This window comes from Punica granatum, chromosome 2 (genome assembly GCF_007655135.1).
Source record: "Punica granatum isolate Tunisia-2019 chromosome 2, ASM765513v2, whole genome shotgun sequence".
NCBI classification, from domain to species: Eukaryota; Viridiplantae; Streptophyta; class Magnoliopsida; order Myrtales; family Lythraceae; genus Punica; species Punica granatum.
In genome coordinates, this window is record NC_045128.1 from 43,995,548 (window position 1) to 44,013,101 (window position 17,554).

At 39.0% G+C, this 17,554-nt stretch overlaps 3 protein-coding genes across 6 annotated transcripts; 1 reads left to right on the forward strand and 2 right to left on the reverse strand.

Moving 5' to 3' along the window:
• Positions 1-1,672: 1,672 nt before the first annotated feature.
• Positions 1,673-6,691, forward strand: LOC116195986. The gene is made up of 15 exons (XM_031525468.1): positions 1,673-2,036; positions 2,573-2,706; positions 2,800-2,949; positions 3,037-3,148; positions 3,338-3,641; positions 4,186-4,399; positions 4,491-4,580; positions 4,804-5,059; positions 5,197-5,309; positions 5,458-5,556; positions 5,646-5,693; positions 5,815-5,925; positions 6,012-6,102; positions 6,208-6,418; positions 6,532-6,691. Exons 1-14 carry the CDS (start codon positions 1,784-1,786, stop codon positions 6,309-6,311), a joined length of 2,079 nt encoding a protein of 692 aa, XP_031381328.1. The 5' UTR covers positions 1,673-1,783; the 3' UTR covers positions 6,312-6,418; positions 6,532-6,691.
• On the reverse strand, positions 6,489-13,005 carry LOC116195985 (mitochondrial intermediate peptidase, mitochondrial). Of its 4 annotated transcripts, none has more exons than XM_031525464.1 (18): positions 12,687-13,005; positions 12,243-12,372; positions 12,080-12,132; positions 11,943-11,997; positions 11,699-11,837; positions 11,539-11,593; positions 11,210-11,432; positions 10,893-10,988; positions 10,525-10,644; positions 10,308-10,430; positions 10,056-10,211; positions 9,388-9,504; positions 8,656-8,781; positions 8,500-8,567; positions 7,675-7,810; positions 7,424-7,589; positions 6,992-7,252; positions 6,489-6,726 (listed from the first exon to the last, which is right to left on the reverse strand). In XM_031525464.1, exons 1-18 carry the CDS (start codon positions 12,842-12,844, stop codon positions 6,641-6,643), a joined length of 2,268 nt encoding a protein of 755 aa, XP_031381324.1. In that variant the 5' UTR covers positions 12,845-13,005; the 3' UTR covers positions 6,489-6,640. The 4 variants fall into 4 exon arrangements, with proteins under 4 accessions (XP_031381324.1, XP_031381325.1, XP_031381327.1 ...); XM_031525465.1 differs by having other exon boundaries at positions 12,243-12,324; positions 12,687-13,004; XM_031525467.1 differs by having other exon boundaries at positions 12,243-12,316; positions 12,687-12,841.
• A 2,559-nt stretch (positions 13,006-15,564) lies between these two features.
• LOC116194301 (protein ODORANT1) lies at positions 15,565-16,856 on the reverse strand. Its single transcript, XM_031523083.1, has 2 exons — positions 16,474-16,856; positions 15,565-16,370 (listed from the first exon to the last, which is right to left on the reverse strand). The coding sequence occupies exons 1-2, from the start codon at positions 16,734-16,736 to the stop codon at positions 15,824-15,826; spliced, it is 810 nt and encodes a 269-aa protein (XP_031378943.1). The 5' UTR covers positions 16,737-16,856; the 3' UTR covers positions 15,565-15,823.
• Positions 16,857-17,554: the final 698 nt, after the last annotated feature.

Here is a 17,554-nt window from a genome sequence, read left to right on the forward strand (position 1 = left end):
GCACTAAGACATGCTCAATGTTTGACTTAATTAGCGCATTCTGCTTGGAAGCAATCAATTTTGCCTGAGCTGAGCTCTACCAATCACTGCAAGCCCCCTCCAATTCTATAGCTACTACTGTTGATTTCCTTCTCTCTTTCTTTTAGTTCCGAAAGTCTTCCGCAAAGGTTGAATAAAATGCTTAGTTATGAATCCCATGATAATCCAACGGCCACAAGGAACCAAGAGATAATCTAAAGACTAAAGATAAAAGAATTTCCCAAATGGCAGAATACTAAAGTTTCAAATGACTTTTATATATGTGGCCAAAAAGAAAAAAAAAAAAAAGGAGTGACTTGTATGATAGGTAACTATTATTTTAGGAACAAATGTCTTTCATCTTAAGAGAGATTGAAACAAAACATCTAAACATCGATTTCATTATGCGTGCAATAGAGAATCTAAAGAAAAAAAAAACAATTCAACACTTGAGATTCATTTGATAGTACAGTAGATAGAGAAAGAGGAAAAATTTCGCAACGTGCAAAAATCATGAAATTTGATAATTAAAGAAGATCTGGAGAGGATGAGGATGATGATGATGATGATGTGTTGTTGGCTTGCAAAGGAAGCCTGCCTTGTTTTGTTTTTGTCTCCTCCTCGACCATATCCCTCCAACCAAATGTGCTCAGTCATGAGGCCTTTTGTAGGGCAGAGGGCAAGACTCATTCACAGATCGAGAGACCACACCACGGGCCTCAGCAGTCAGCAGTATTGCATTGGATTGTATTGTATTTACACAGAAGCAATGACAAGCTATGCTTGTTTTTACTCTTAAATGACCCGGTGCAGTGCTGTGCTGTTTGCTCTCCCTGTGCGCGCGCTGCATTTTTCTTTTATTTCTTTTCCCTGTTCCTGTTTTTGTTTTCCTTCTTTTTCTTGTTCAGTACCTGCATGCGTACATCTCTTCTTGTTAGTTGTTACTATGGCCCTGTTTGGTTTCACGATAATATTTTACAATCACAATTCTAATTTAATTCTACCAACTATAAAACAAAATAACTCATACAAAGTCAAAAAGTGGATCCCATTTATATCACTTTTTCCCACAACAAAACAACATAACTCATACAAAGTCAAAGGGTGGGCCCCATTTATACCACTCAAAATCAAAATCAAAATCTGATTTTAAAATTATACTATGAAACCAAACGCAACCTATATCTTTCTGATGAAACAAATATCATTTCACTGCTGCTTCTTCCTTAATACAAATATATCCCGCCCAGGTAATTATTACTAACCTAGCCAACAACATTAGATTGATCACTAGATCAGGAAAGCAAATCCGAAAAATGCACGAATGAATTGATTCCTGAATCCAGTTGGGTTTCGTGTAAGACCATATAGCGAGTACAAGCCATGGTCACGCCAGACTCTTTTACTGCTTAAAAATTTGCAGTGAAATATGGGTGGGGTGGGTGAGGCACATACATATAGAGTGAGATGTTATGATTTCCCTCCTCGATGCTCAAAATCTGAATCCCGCCCGCCCAGTTAATTCGGGGGCCCAATTCACAATTAACCCAGAACCCGGATTGGGCACCCGACCCGTATCTGAATCCTGGCAAGAGAAGAGGCCCGTCCGTTACGGCGGTACCGCCTGACTTTCCCTCCGCCACAGAAACTGCACGCACTTTCTCCTCCACAGCTCTCTCTCTCTCTCTCTCTCCCTCCCTCCCTCCCTCCCTCCCTCCATGGACATTTTGCTCCGCTTACTGTCTCTACTCTCACTGCTCCAGCTATGGCCTTCCTCGCTTTCCCGCGCTTTCTCCCCATACCTTCATCGGGGAGCTGTTCTCTCACCCCACGCACCAGCACGAAGTGCAGCCGTCTCTCCGTTTCAGCATGCGCCGGGAGCAAGCGAGAGAAGGACGGAGTCGCGATTCTCTGGTTCAAGCACGATCTTCGCTTGGACGATCATCCCGGCCTTGTAGCCGCCGCTCAGTACCGCAGCATTGTTCCCCTCTACATCTTCGATCATCGCTTGCTTTCTCGTAAGCTCCATATCTCTTCCGCGTTTTAGCTTCTGAGTTGGATACCTCGGATGAAACTGCGGACACATCTTTGTTGGAGGGAGTAACAAATCGTATCCGCGCCACAATTATTTCCTGAAATGTGGCTGGCTCACGACTGTTCTCTCTTCTAATTTTTGGCATTTGGAAGATAAACTGCTCTGTTGACTTCTTGTTTGCACGGCTTGAATAGACTGAGATAATCGCTTCGCTGCGACTATGCACATTCAGATGAGCCACTTTATTTATTTATTTGTTTTTGCTGCGAGCAATAGGAGCGTTATCCGTAGGGAAAACACCTGAAATGCAACCGATGGCCCTTGTATACTAGTTTATTATTTGGTAATGGATTAGTGTTATGCGTTCTAGTCGACTGATTCTTTCTTTCCTGCATCGTGCTGAGGTACTTTGATGAGATGCATGTCACGAATCTCACGTCGACTTACTTGCTGACTGGATATGCTTTCTCTGAACTCGATCTTAACTGTAATGTTTACTCTTGCTATAATCATTCGCAGGTTATTCAGATGAGATGCTCGAATTGCTCCTGTTTGCTCTGAAAGACTTAAAAGATTCACTGATTGAACAGGGATCTGATTTGATGATCAGGATTGGAAGTGCTGAGAAGGTCTTACCGGAGCTCGCAAAAGAGGTTCTTATTTGTAAGATTTCTTTAGTTATGATCCAAACACTCCGAGGGCTTTAAGCATAGTTCAATTCAATTGTTCTGAGGATATTTGAACAGGCGAAAGCGTCCAGTATATTTTTGGAGGAGGAGGTAGAATACCATGTTCAGAAGCTGGTGGATGTGGTCAAAGAGTCTCTGGTGTCAGATTCTTCTCTGGAGAGGAGTCTGAGTACTGTATTATGGCGAACTCCATTTTATGATATCCAGGTGGAAATTCTCCTTTCTATCAGTTGAATGCTCTCATCAATTCATATTTTTCTGTTTTCTAATCCATTCACGCCTGTCATGTCTTAGACCTTGCATGATTTGCCCGAATCTTATGATGACTTCAAGAAACTTCAGACTCCCTTAGCTTCTCCTCCATCAATTGCAGAGCTTCCTTCTGTGAAGTTAGATTTAGACTGGGGTATGTTTCCTTTATTCTTCACCATGCTGGCCAAATCATCTAATAAGAGTATAGTAATTGTTGTAAGCACTTATTGATATGCAATTCCTATTTTTATGCCTAAACCTTTTCAGGTTCTTTTCAATCTTAGAAATAAAAATGAATTAGTTTCTTGTGCTTTATTGATTTGGTTGCCACACTATAAATCAGGTGAGCTTCCAAAGTACGACTATTTGGAGGGAATTATGAATGCAAGTCCCTCAAAATTGAATGGAAGTTGGACTTTCATGAAGCAGACATCAGCTGAGACCATATTGAGAGAGAGATTGTCAAAGTCGGACGAAAAAAATAAAGTTGGTTTTCTTTCCAGTTATTCTGAGAGGAAGAAATTGAAGAATTCCTTCTTTGTGACGAAGAATGGAAATACTGTAGGAGGTGGGGCAGGTGCAGTTCTAAATGCTCTGCATGCATACTTGAGATATCTAGAGGGAACAGCTCGAGACAACTGGCAAGAGTATGTCATGAATTCATTAATGCATTATTTGCTATAAACTTCAAGTGATTCTAAGTTCTTATAATGTTTACAGTGATGATATCCTCAGACGCGCAATATGTTTTTTGATTAAGAATGGATATTGCTAACCTGTTTCTTAGTTGAAGCCAACATACATGGGCACATTTGTGGTGGTTGTTGCTGATGAAATGGGGCAGACAGATAGTTTAGTATTAATGCATCTAATTTCATTGACAAAACACCTTTCTTGGAACTAATTACACTCTCTGTTGGGTGTCCTGCTAGAAAGAAGAAAAACAAGAACATTTTTCTTGAGTATCCCATGTCCCACCATGCCCTCAAGGAACTATGATGTGACTTTTGTTCAAATAATTGAGTTGATATCTTCGTAAAATATAGATGATCTGTCAACGTTGTTATTGATCCTGCTGTATTGGTCTCACTTTTCAGCCAGTCTATCGTTGCTGACGGCATGGTTACGTATATCTATAAGCATTCGCATGGTATCTATCTAACAAGTTGCTTTGGTTTCAATTAATGGCAGGTTACATGATAAGATTCGCGTTGCTGAAAGTCAAGAGGGATCATCCTTTTATACCCTCTTTGGTTCTGCCCTTTGTCTAGGCATTATATCTAGGAGAAGAGTGTATTCTGAAGCTATCAATTATGAAAAAGAACGAAATGCGGGATTCATATCTCCTTTTGGATATTCATCTGCCACTGTTGCGGCAGCAGTTAACTCTGTGTCCTCAATGGAGGTACATTGATGTCCTATAAGTGGCAGAATCAATTTAATGAGCTAACCTCTGATGGAGCTCTCTATTGATCTTTCTAATTGGTTTTTTGTAGTGGTATTGGATTATGGCTTTAAGAAGCCAAAGGAACAACAAAGGAATGTATTCCATTCGGATATGGAGGTGGAATAATTTTCTGATCCAGGTTTGTGATCCAACTTAATTCTAGAATCTTGTAGTTTTTCAAAGCAGCTTGGAGTGGGATGCATTCTATTGGGTTATAGTTTCCTTTTTCTCCCTTTATCTGTAGTATCTATGTACTTTGTTTTGAGATGAGATGTGAATGCCTTTCTATTTGCTGTTATTCGTAGCTGAGATTGAGTTATGCTTTCTCTAACCCTCACCTGATAAGAATTTATTCTTCTCAGTATACCACTGTTGGTGATCAAGGTCCGCCTGTTCTTATGGTACATGGCTTTGGTGCCTTTTTGGAGCATTACCGTGATAACATATGTAATGTAGCTAATAGTGGAAATAGAGTCTGGGCTATCACTCTTCTAGGATTTGGAAGATCGGAAAAACCAAATGTTGTGTACACTGAACTTTTGTGGGCTGAATTGTTGAGAGACTTCATTATTGAAGTTGTTGGAGAACCAGTTCATGTTGTTGGAAACTCAATTGGTGGTATGTTCTCTCTTTTCTGTCCCTCCCGCACCTAGGCTCTTTCCTATCCAAATGCTGTAAAATTTGATTTATATGAACTACTTTATTACTCTGTTTGTTATTATTTATTTGTGTTCTCTTGTCATTCTTATGTGCAGGTTATGTCGCTGCCATTCTTGCTGGTCTTTGGCCCACTTTGCTTAAATCTTTGATCCTTATTAACAGTGCCGGCAATATGATTCCAGTAGGATCTTATATTCCACTTTCTAAGGTGATATTCCATCCTCATGCTCTTTTACAATATTCTGTGACACACAGATATTTAAAGTTCACTCTGTTGATCTGATCTCTGGATTTCTTTACCCTTCTAGTACACCTTTCATCTAGTTAGTAGTTGACGTCAGTGTGAAAATTGTCAGGAGAGACAAACTTCTAGCGCTACATGGTTGGGTGCTCGATTCCTTCTGTATTACTTGAGATCAACTCTTAGGAATATAGTGAGGAACTGCTACCCAGCAGTAAGTGTTGCAGCACCTTCGCACACCGTCATGCTTTATTTCTTATTTGTCGCTGCATAGCGTCTGGTATAATGGCATTTTCTTTTCAGAAACCAGAACGAGCTGATGAATGGCTTATTGGTGAGATGCTCAGGGCAGTATCCTTTTTACACATGCAACTCTGTGTTTGCAGTGGGTCGATATGTACAGATTCTTTAACTTTGATTGGTCGAACACTTGAGATGTGTTTATTGATGGTTTCCTTGATGAAGTTGAAAGTCACATGATCCTGGCGTTTCGGTTGTTCTGGAGAGCATCTTCAGTTTTAATCTATCCATCCCTCTGAATTATATCTTGCAAGGATTGTATGAAAGGGTCTTAGTTATACAGGTAAGATACACTGGCATTTGATATCTATATGTATTGCTATCTGTTGCAAGCTGGTTTAATGAATCACGTTCTTTTTTTAATTCAAGGGAATGAAAGATCCACTCTCGGACTCCAAGACAAAGTTGGCTATGCTCAGGGAACATTGCCCTGGCATTATGATTCGAAAACTGGACGCTGGTGATGAAGAATCCTCCTTTTCAGGCTTTCACACTCATTCCATTGTGCTATTTACCTGCATTTCCAAATGTTTTACTCATTTTTCGGGTGTTTCCTTCTTTTCAGGGCATTGTCCACATGATGAATGTCCAGAAGAAGTAAATCCTATTGTCTGTGATTGGATCATGCTGATCGAAAGCAGATCCCTCCCTGTTGAAAGCTGCTTTTAGTTGTTTATGTACACGAGGACAACAGCTTTTAGTTGTTTATGCCCATATGCACAAGATTTAGGACGGCGGGTATGAAGCCTCTCATCATGGGCCTGATCTGATCCAAGGTCAGATAAATTTTCCGTCATTATTCAATTCATCTTTCAGCCCTATGGTGATTCTTCTGAATCATTTATGTCAGATAAATGACCTTTTGCAATTTCTTCGTCATGGTGTGCAGGAAGTGGTGATGTATGGTAAAAGGCCATTCTTTGAGGGCCCTTGACCCTCCAATTTTAGTACATTAACTAATGTCGCAGCACTATCCATTTTTGTCTTGTAATCATGCTTCATGGTGGGCTTCCAACGTCCCGAATGGAAGGATGGATCGATGCGCTCAATAACTTCGACTGGTCCAGTAGCCCACATATTTTCCCTACCACGGGTAAAAATATATAAGCACATAATATTGGCCCAAGGTGTGGTCCCAACTAACAGTTTATTTTCAACTAAATGCTCCTATGCGACTAGCCTGGGAATAATACATAACTCCCGTGATTGATCATAAGGTCCCATAGATCTGCTTTTTTCCGAAGAAAATAAAATTCTCTGATCTCATCCATTCAAAGAATTTAATATGGGATATTTCATCCACTGTCCAGCATAATAGGTAGGTCAGAGGAAAATCCTGCTCCTCTTACCTTCTGTCAGCTTCACATCACAAACCACATTCATCTCCTCACAAAGACTGGCGATGTCAGGCACTATACCTCCATCCCGCTTCTTTAAGATTCCACCCCCGACCAGATCATTTAGCAAAACAGATGCCTCTTTGGCTCCACCATGCCGCAGAAAATTTGTCCTGAGAGCAGTCCCCGTGGCTGATGATAATGGATCGTCTTGGCACACCTTCTTCCATATGGTTGCAGCAAAGCATTTTGCATACAAGTAACTATAATAACCTGCCAAATACATTCATTTATTTATTCTTAAAGAACCTGTACACTACATCAGTGAGAAGCTAAATGACTTAATCTTAAATAAGAACGAAAACATTTACAACTGAGGTTAGAAAAAGATGAGAAGAAAACATTACTGGCAGATACATTATAGGAAGATGAGAAGTTATGTACCTGCACCATAATTTAGAAGGTGACTGAACCGGGCCTGCCAATGAGTGCCCTCAACATGCTTCCAACTGGTAAATTGTCTCTTCAGATCAGCGACAACCAAACTTGTATCTCTCGGTGAGGCAGCCTCCTCTCCAAATAGTGTTTGATCGATTGAAGCATAGAATATCTGGTAAAAAAAAAAATAGGAACATAATGGGTCATCATATCATTGGTTCAGGTTTATTCAATCAATCAAGGCCTTCATGGTATACCTGCCGCTGCAACTCAGTAGCAGCAAACATCTTTCTGGCAGCTTGCATTGACTCAACTAATTTCTCTGGAATCATTTCACCAGTCGAATAATGTTTAGCAAATGTTTTCAGGACCCTGAAATCGCATGCATAATACCTACGAATATCATCGATATTAGTATGTGAGTGCATGCAAGTCAAATGAAAAGGGTGCATATACAGCATTATATACGAAATGATCTCTCTTGATGAAGTGAATTTCCTTAATAATGCACGAAAACACTCTTTTTTGGTAAAAATTTTATGGGAGGACATCTGCAAAACCACAGAATGCATCCAATACGGAGTATTCCCTACCACATCCAGGTTTTACCTACCTATTCTATTTCCAGAAGAAAATACTACTTCCACTTCCAAAAGCTGTCTTGCTAAGAGATGATAAAGATATCGTGCAGGTTCCAAATACGACTCTGCAACAAGCCTCTTAAATCCTATCCACCTATAACACTTAAGAGTTGCCTAAAGAATTGCCCTACAAAACAAAATCACTTTTGCCAGAAACCTAAAGGCTTCAACCTGGTCTTGTACGAATTTTCCTAATTATCGACTAGTAGAAAGACACTCAATTCTAATCCTATCATTTTGTGTTCTCATTCATCAGCAAATAAAATTACATCCTTGTTTAAGGGCAATGAATAGAATAACATTCAATTCGAGGAGAATAAAATAGTTCATTTAAGGGCAATGAACATCCTTGTTTATTGGCAATAAAGAGATGGCTCACTTGAACAGTTAACTCATTCAGCAGTACATTAGCCAATGAGCAGAAATGGTGCGATAACTCACTCGAATAGATTTGAAGGAGTTTCGGCTAAGTCAAGAACCACCCTGGTACCTGAAAAATGTTGGTAATCCTACAACAAGTGAAGACAAGAACTATATCAAGGATCAGCTATAAAGTAATACATCGGTTCATATCCAAATTACCCATCAAGACCATACCGTTCTTGAGAGTAATGAGTGAAGAGCATGCCCAAATTCATGGAATAGAGTTTCCACTTCCCAATGATTAAGCCTTGCAATTGATGAATTTGGTGAACCGGAAAAATTGCAAACCAGGGCCACAACCTGCAGGACGATAATCTTTTAGTTAGACTTCAAAGAACATTTCAGGATAATACAGAGATTATTGTAAAACTGAGAGATCTACAGTGCAAGGATACATTGGAATAGAACATAAATGCAAAGATCACTTCAAAATGACGAGAACTTGAGTACACTAAATGATGCACTGTATCAGGAGCTAGACATTAAACGACGGAAATCCATAGGGTACGGGATAGATAACTGAATGCAACTCTTCAGTTCCCAGTAAATGAAGCAAATGTATTCTTTACATAACTCTAGAGATCAACAACTTATAATTAAGTATTAAACTAGGAAGAAGGCCATATCAAATATCTGAATTGAATTAGATGTTTGTCATTCTTGTAAGTGACAATCCATGACACCAAAGAATAGAAAAAGTTTCAAAAAATAACTTATTTGATGGGTAAGTATGATTATATTATATTCCCCCTAAGCTAAACAATCCCAACTGTACTTCTTGATCTTAAAATCAGGTTATCACTTGTCTAGAATAACTAGGGCAAATACCTATAACTCAGGAAAAAAAATGCAAATTTAACTTGAGAGTAGTGAGGCAAAAGAATGCCTAATAGTGTATTGACGTACAGGAAGTTGGTATTCATTATCAGAAATCCTACGGCCTCCTTTAATCGCAAAGTGAGCACAACCGGGATATTTGCCTTCTCTTGAATATAAATCAAGGTAGAGAATACCCAAGTCACCCTGAAACAAATTATAATTTTTCAGTTTGAAGGTAAAAGGGGCAGGGTAAAACAAGTAAAAAGACATCGAGAGAAGAAAATACCAAAGTAGCTCTACATGGGATATAGTGCTGCCAAGTGGTCTATATCAAGTTTTTAATATTAGCAGCATTTACTTATCAAGTATATCAGAAGACAAAAACATGATATAGCCATAGCCAGCAAAGGACGAACAACTAAGAACACCAATTAAGAATCTCAAATTTCTCATCCTCGAGCAAAGGACGAACAACTACGAATACCAATTAAGAATCTCAAATTTCTCATCCTATAGCTTCTCTGTGGTAGCATTCTTGGATGAAGCATCGCATCTAAGAAAACAATGGGAACCCAGAAGCAACCAGGTCAGCAAGGGAGCCAACAAAATGATTCGTGCTTGATTTAGACGATTATTCCAGATCCAGAGTACTTATTGCAGCCAAATGATTAATTCAGTGTACGTGGTAACAGTTGTTACGTGCTTTGCTAAGCTGCCATACATTGCAAATGCAAGCCAAACTATCTATATGGTACCTCTTCAGGATGATGAAGTGACATTTTAAGCACATCTGGGTGCCAAGATTCACCTGGTGCCATGGGAATGTTGCAACATTTTGCACCAAACAATGACTTCACCAGGATTTTCAAGCCCTCAATACACTGAGGCAAAGGAAAATAGGATGCTACAACCTGCATTTTTCAATAGTGGCTCTGAATCACCTCTCTGTAACTGCAGAAGCAACAAAAAGAGAGAGGTCCTATAAGTTCAACAAGTTCACTACTTACTGAGGAATCCAAGTTAAAAGCTGAAGACTTCATGAGGGCAGTGTAGTAAGCCTCATCCCATGGCTCCAAATGTGCAGTAGGACTACATTTCTCCCTTTTAACCCTCCAAATTGCTTCAAACTCCTGAGAAAAAATAATTGCCCACAAAAGGAATTTCACAACTGCTAGAATGAGAACATCCTAAGATTTCGCATGAAATAAGAATGACAAGAGATACCTCATCTGCTTTGTCCTTGACAATCTCACTCATCTCAAGCAAAAAGGACGCCACAACTTTAGGTGATGAAGCCATGTTTTGCTTCACTACAAAGTCTGCGTAGGTTCTATATCCAGTTATCTTCACATAACAAGGGTAATTAGGTTAGGTTGCTGGCTTGCAAAACTATTGAAATTACTCCTGGCCCAATCATTGCCAAATACAAGTGAAGAAAAATAGTGTACTCCAAGTTAGTCACAGAATCTCATGTATCAAGTTAGTTACAGAATCTTTTATAACTCCAAATATGGCATAGAGACAGAATATCTAAGTAATAAGACGTCATGCACAAAATGTACGTGCAAAGTACTGCATCCAATTTAAAGTACCCGTGCAAGCTCATGGCGTGCAGCTATAAGCCTATCTAGAACATGAAGGTTTCCATGAGGCACAGAATTTCCTTTAATATATGCCATTCTCCTAACCTGAGAACCAAAACAACAAAATCAATTCTTCTGCTGGCAACAAGCAAAATGAATATATAAATTGCATTCATTAATGCAAGAATGGAACTCTCTACAATAACCTAATGCCGCCCTGGATCGTTTAACAATAAAAACTGCTCAGATATACAATGATAAATAATTCATCATTCCTCAGAAAATCTATAGTCGAAAAAGCAGAGAAAGTAGAAGGTAAAAGCTACCTCTTCGTCAGCTGTGCATTGCAGGACAGAAGAAAGGGCAGATGGTTCTGTACTTATTCGAAATCCCCTCTCTTTCATGTGATATCCTGACTTCGATAATGCTGTTGATTCTCTGGATGATGATTGATAGATGGGCTTACACAAATGTCGCAGCTGTTTGGGGATGCGAGAAGTCGGAAATACATCGACATAACCTGGATCGTTGATTATATTTTCACCGAATCTGAAAGAATACACAAAATGGGAAAGCAAATATCAGTTGAATGATCATGGTGTGTTTTCTATTCTCTAATATGGAGAGGTAAGCTTATGAAATTAATCACACTTACTGCCTACAGAGCTGTGCTATTTCAATATTGAGCTGATTAACTCTGTCCAGTTTTTCTGTGACAAAGAATGACAAAGAACTGAGACAATTTACACTCTAAGTAAAGAGTTGCAGATAGTACATCATAGCAGAAATTAGAATAAAAGTAGCATGTAACATACCCTCACAGAGATGAATTCCTCCCTTTTCAAAGTCAACCCGCAAGTTATGAGCAGCCCTTTGAGCTTCTTCTGTGAGCGAGTTACCCTCACGCTCAGCTTTTTTCACCGCATCATATAGGCTATGATCGGTATTCAGATACTAGATAATGCAGTAGAAGAAGGAGAAAATCAGTTGAAACAGATGTATAGGAGATATGGATTTTAAGATGAAGTTATTAAAGACAAAAAGTAATGGTCACCTCACATGTAGATATTCATTAATTCTCAAAGATGCCTTGTTGGCCTCCTCTACGTACTCTCTAACAAAGTGGACAAGTAAACAATACTGAGAATTCGATATAAATAATTTTCCTAGAAGTATATAATTCCGGTGAAACTAACCTGTCCGGATGAGTATGTCGACAGAGCTCAGCAGAGTCCACTACAGAACAAACCTGACAAACAAATCAACAATTGCTGAAAATAACCATTAATATTGAAAACACAGAACCGACATAGATCCCCACCAACAACAGCAAGAGATAATCGATAACTCCAAACTTACTGTATCTGAGATCTCATCCATTGCTCGGACGACATCAGCCGCTGAAGGCATCGTAGAAATAAATGCAACCAATTCTGTCGACCTAACATATATCAGCAGAACGATAACGCGTCGGGATTTCATGTGATTACTGAGAACGCAGATGAAAAGTAGCAGAAACTGGAAACATTCAGTTGCTCGCCGCTTACACCCTGCAATTTCTAATAGTGGAATGGGAGAAACAGCAACAGAAAGTGCGCCGACCAATTTGGGCGCGCGAGAGCTATAAAAGTTTGGTATATTCATCGAATTGAACTGAGCTCAAATAGTTAGTGAACTTCTCCAGTTTGAGCAAGTAAAGAATAAAATAGTCAGATTCAAGTTCCATGCTAAGCATCCTCTCTCACCGCTCAGACGCATTGCAATCAACTGATCTAACATCCTCCATGAATAAATTGTATATACCTCTCGATGGCCTCATCGACGAAACGCTGAAATCCTCCTGCAGTCCTTAAGTGATGAAAGCCGTAGAGACCTGTGGAAACTCCGCTTCGAGGAGCGGCGTGATAACCTCGGGCCTCGAGACGGAAATTGGCGGCAACTCTTCTGATTAGGTTCCACATGGCTTATTTACGGTATGTCAGGAGAGACTGGTGAGCTGGTGGCGGTGGCGCCGCCTCGAGACAGCACACGAGTAGAGAGGAGCGAGGAGCCGAAGCCAACGAAAAGTGGAAAATGTTACGAACGATGGAAGGGAACAGGTCTGGTCTGGCTCTCTCAGTCCGATGAAACTGAAGTTTAATTTACACGCGCGTGCATGCCTTCGTCCCCGATGGGCCGGGCAGTGAGACGGAAATGTACGAGCAGTGATATCTTCGGGCTGTATTTCCTTTGGGCAACAGAACAGGCCCATATCATTTGTATGGATAATGGTCTCTTTCGTCAGCTCTCCTGTCTTCTCATACATACATAACATAATAATATACTTAAACTCCCGAGAAATAAATAAATAAGATACCTCTTTTTCTCCTCACTCATCCTCAACTCGATATAAGATCGGCGTCATCTATCTTATTTATTGCTATGACCAATAATACGAACAACTTGAGCCAAAAAAAAAAAAGAAAGAAAGAAAGAAAAAGAAGGAAAGAAAACTTAAAGACATATACACTTGTTTGATTTGTGAGTTGTGTTTTTAAAATTTTAACTCTAACTTTAACTCTATTCACTATACAATAAAAATCAATAACACAATTATTACTTTTAAATTTTCTTCAATTTTTTTAACTATTCAATTCAATTTTTAATACTAAATTCTCTTAACTATTCATTACTTTTTTAAAAATTCAACAATACAATCATCACTTTCTCTCAAATATTCATTACTTTTTCACATTTTTTTTTCATAATTCAACAATACAATCATTATAAACCAATTAAAATCAAAACCCAACTCTACTTAACTCTAAAACTAAACATACCATATATTTTTTGCTCCGTCGGATTTCGTCACACAAGTATTTTGGAGAGTTCTTTTTTTTTTTTGCATGATATATCATTTGATAATGCAATGATGCATTTTTTAAAAGACAAGCAATAAATGAAACAAATCGTACGTAATATCTGCTCAAGTGGAGAAGTGGGGTGTACCGAGTGGAGCAATGACCCATATTGCTGCCCTGCCTTCTTTTGGAGCGTGTCATGGCTTGATGAACAAAGGAATGATTACATATGCTACCATATTCTAATCTTTACAGAAATTAATTAATATAAGCACTATGAGAATATATAAAAACTTGACAGTGGGGAGCCAATCCGGCTTCAACTTTTCTTGTTTCAACAAAAAAGAGGATCGCTCTTACAAATGGCAGCTATTTGTTCTAACTACACATTCCATTAAATCCAATCCAATGTTAGGCACCTCGTTTGCATATTCTTGTTTCAAATTAAAATGCTTCCTGCTGGCCAATCGTAAATATATAATTGCGTGCAAAAAGAATGAATACACCTGTCCACCCACCACAATAAAAACGAATATAACGTGGTGTTGTGAAGTAGACCTTCAAACCAATCATAAATGGTCGAAGATATATATGATTTTTTTTTACAATATATATATTGTTTGAGATGCCTCAAATTAAGCCCCAAAGATCCAAATAATCGAAGACCCGGTAGGCGGCGACAAGATCGGTCGAAAAGAGGAATGAGCGATATATTTCGTATTTTTCAGGGATTTCGTTGTATTTTCTGAATATAAGAGTGAAATATTCTTAGAAGATATTAGGGATATTTTTAGAAAAAATAAAAATATCTATATGTCAAAGGGAAAATTATTCTAGAGAGATTTATAATATCTTTGAGATATGGGGGGTCTTGTATCTATACATAGAGAGTGAGTCTTGTACTCAAGCATATAACATTGCGAGGAACGGTGAGCGTTGGGTGAGATCTTTCGGGATTTTCGATTGAGACGTCGAGAAAGACTCTTCTCGGTGAGGTTTGAGTCGGTAAGGGGCTTGGGAAACACGAGTGATATCTCTGGTTTTTCGATCTAATGGACACTCATACTCTATCCATGAATGTTTCCCTCCATTTGAGGGTTTTATCACGTATATTTAGTGTCGTTATTTTTCGATTTCTCGTTATTCTAATCTCGTTTGCACCTCTTTGGAACAATATATATATATATATATATACATATATACATATACATGACGTGGTGACGGTGACGCCAAAAGATTTTCAAAGCCAATATTCTGACTTGGGAGAAAAACATTCCCGAAAGCTGTCTCAGTTGTGGATTGATTTCTTTTCTGCAATTTCGACTTTGTGAGTTGCGGGCTTTAAGGTTATCTTGATCATCGGTTGATCTTTTTCCTTCACAATCTGTTTGTTTAATTCGGCATGATTTTGATTGGTAGGTGAGCTTCATTCAGATGCATGCATGCTCCCCATTCTCATGTTCTGAATTAGGCCGGAATAAGTCGGATTAACAACTTGGTGAACTTCATAAATTAAATATAAATATATTTATTAGTGTAGCTATGCTGTTCTAATCCTCGAATAGTTGTCCACTAGAGTACTTGCTCGGTTGTAAAGCAAGCATGCCATCCGCGTTTCATATGTATATGTAGTATTCTCTACACTATTCAGGGGAAGATATGTATGCTACATCAATCAGGTGGTATATCCCATTGATTCAGATACCATTTCTACTCAATCAATTTGTGATATTAATTCTATATTGATTTGCAACTCTGGTGAGTGGATCAGATATAATATGAGAAAGAACCAGCCAAGAAAAAGTTGAATCATTTTGTACGTTCGATTTTATACATATATATCTGAAAAATAACCTTAAGTTTATTGATCAGCTATAATTGCACTTTCCTTGGTAGGATTCTACATCAATCAGTGAGTAATACTTTAAATGGGAGACAAGTGTGTACAAAGGTCAGGAAAATAGAAACTGAAGTCTGTCATATGCATTCGTAGGAATTCACATACAATGGTCGATCGATTAGACACCCTTAAGTACGCCTTGTAATCCGCTTTCGCTGGGAAGCCTTAATCATCAATGCATGCATAGTCTTGCTTGCCCTTTATTTGCCTCCCGTTTCTAACATGTTCATGTCCATGTCACCCACGAAGCAATCTACCAGGAATCTCTCCTCCTCGAAGCTCTTGCAACTCAAAAGCCACGAAGCGTTATCCTCTGATGAAGATAACCCGCATATGCTGAACTCATCTGTGCTGCTTGTACCCTGCATAAAATTCCAAGCTGAATCGTCTAGGAATGCCTCCGACCAGATGTACCTCATCAAGGGATCGTCAGGGTCATTGCTCTGGTCTAGGGACTGGCACCCATCGTTCGAGGAGTTTTCTGTTGGAGAGCAGTTACTAGAGTTCTCACATGAAAGCGCAGGCAACAAGAAGTCTCCATTAGTACCGACATCGAGCTTAACTTGTTCAGCATCAGGTCGGCACACCGTCTGATCTTGCGGGCTGACTTGATCATCTTTATACAACGGTTCATGTGTTACTGGGTCGATTCCCATCCTTATAAGCTTCTTTTTTATATGGGTATTCCAATGATTTTTTATCTCATTATCGGTTCTCCCGGGCAATCTTGCCGCAATTTTCGACCACCTATGAGGATCCCATGAATTAATAATTCATTGGCAGATACGACATGATACAACAAGGAGATCAGAAATTGAAGATGGAGATGACAAGCAACAAAATTAATTACCTATTGCCAAGAGCAGCATGAAGATCAATGACCAGTTTTTCTTCGGCCTCGCTAAGGAGTCCTCTCTTGAGGTCAGGACGGAGATAGTTTGTCCAGCGAAGGCGGCAGCTCTTCCCACATCGCCGGAGACCAGCCAGCTTGGGGACTGCCCTCCAGCAACATTGGCCGTGAGTTAGGATGAAGTTGACCAACTTCCGGTCCTCCTCTGCGGTCCAGGGCCCCTTCTTCACCCCAAGCTTGTCGCAGCAAGGCTGTCGACCCATCACAGTGTCCTCCCACCACTTTCTCTCCAAGAATACAATCAATATTATTATATCCTACCAACTCACAATGGAATTATGCACCCCCCCAAAGCTTACCCACCTTTATATATATATATATAGTCTCCTTTCCTTTCCCCCTCACCCTCACTTCTATTTTATGGGAAGTTATATATGCTTATTTAAAAAGAAAAATCACTTCGACCCCCAAATTCATTAAAAAAAAAATTCACTATTGAAAAGTGTGTTAATAATTTATGTGGCAAATTCTGATCTCCCCTCCCCACGTTCTCCTTATGGGCACGTACGACAGGTCGCAGTCCCAAGTGCTGGCACAAAGAAAACATGTTAAGGGGTTTTTTAATTACCACGTTAACATAAAAAATATTGACTAAACTAATTAATCGACACACCAATAAGCCTTGTCTCTCATCAGGTTACGGTCGACAACTTTTTTTTGTGGAAGGTTACCGATAATTTATTGATTATATAAGGGAGATTCATGAAATTAGTACAATGAAATAAAAAATTCTAATAACTAATAAACATGCACGGGTAAGTAATTTCATCACGAATATCAAATCTAGAACTTCTTAATTATCGAAGGAAGACATGCATCACTCCATTGCACCCTCTTTGATAGTTTACGGATACTTCAGATATGCATGCATGCACCGTGCTTTTCTAATGTTTCAAGAATTATATGAAGTAAGATTTGATTATTTTCTTATATTATATTCAAGGGTCTTCATTATAATTCAAAAGGAAAAGAAAAAGAAAAAGAAAAAGGGGTAATAGTTTATGAAAATATACGCATTTCT

Excerpts from the sequence above, each read along its gene's own strand:
- LOC116195986 (XM_031525468.1), top strand. The coding sequence starts at position 1,784 with ATGGCCTTCCTCGCTTTCCCGCGCTTTCTCCCCATACCTTCATCGGGG. Across the intron at positions 5,694-5,814 it reads TTGGTGAGATGCTCAGGGCA|TCACATGATCCTGGCGTTTC; the intron begins GTATCCTTTTTA and ends TGAAGTTGAAAG. Across the intron at positions 5,926-6,011 it reads AAAGGGTCTTAGTTATACAG|GGAATGAAAGATCCACTCTC; the intron begins GTAAGATACACT and ends TTTTAATTCAAG.
- LOC116195985 (XM_031525464.1), bottom strand. The coding sequence starts at position 12,844 with ATGTGGAACCTAATCAGAAGAGTTGCCGCCAATTTCCGTCTCGAGGCC. Across the intron at positions 11,594-11,698 it reads AGGAATTCATCTCTGTGAGG|AAAAACTGGACAGAGTTAAT; the intron begins GTATGTTACATG and ends TCTTTGTCACAG. Across the intron at positions 7,253-7,423 it reads CCTTCTAAATTATGGTGCAG|GTTATTATAGTTACTTGTAT; the intron begins GTACATAACTTC and ends TGTATTTGGCAG.
- LOC116194301 (XM_031523083.1), bottom strand. The coding sequence starts at position 16,736 with ATGGGTCGACAGCCTTGCTGCGACAAGCTTGGGGTGAAGAAGGGGCCC. Across the intron at positions 16,371-16,473 it reads CATGCTGCTCTTGGCAATAG|GTGGTCGAAAATTGCGGCAA; the intron begins GTAATTAATTTT and ends GGATCCTCATAG.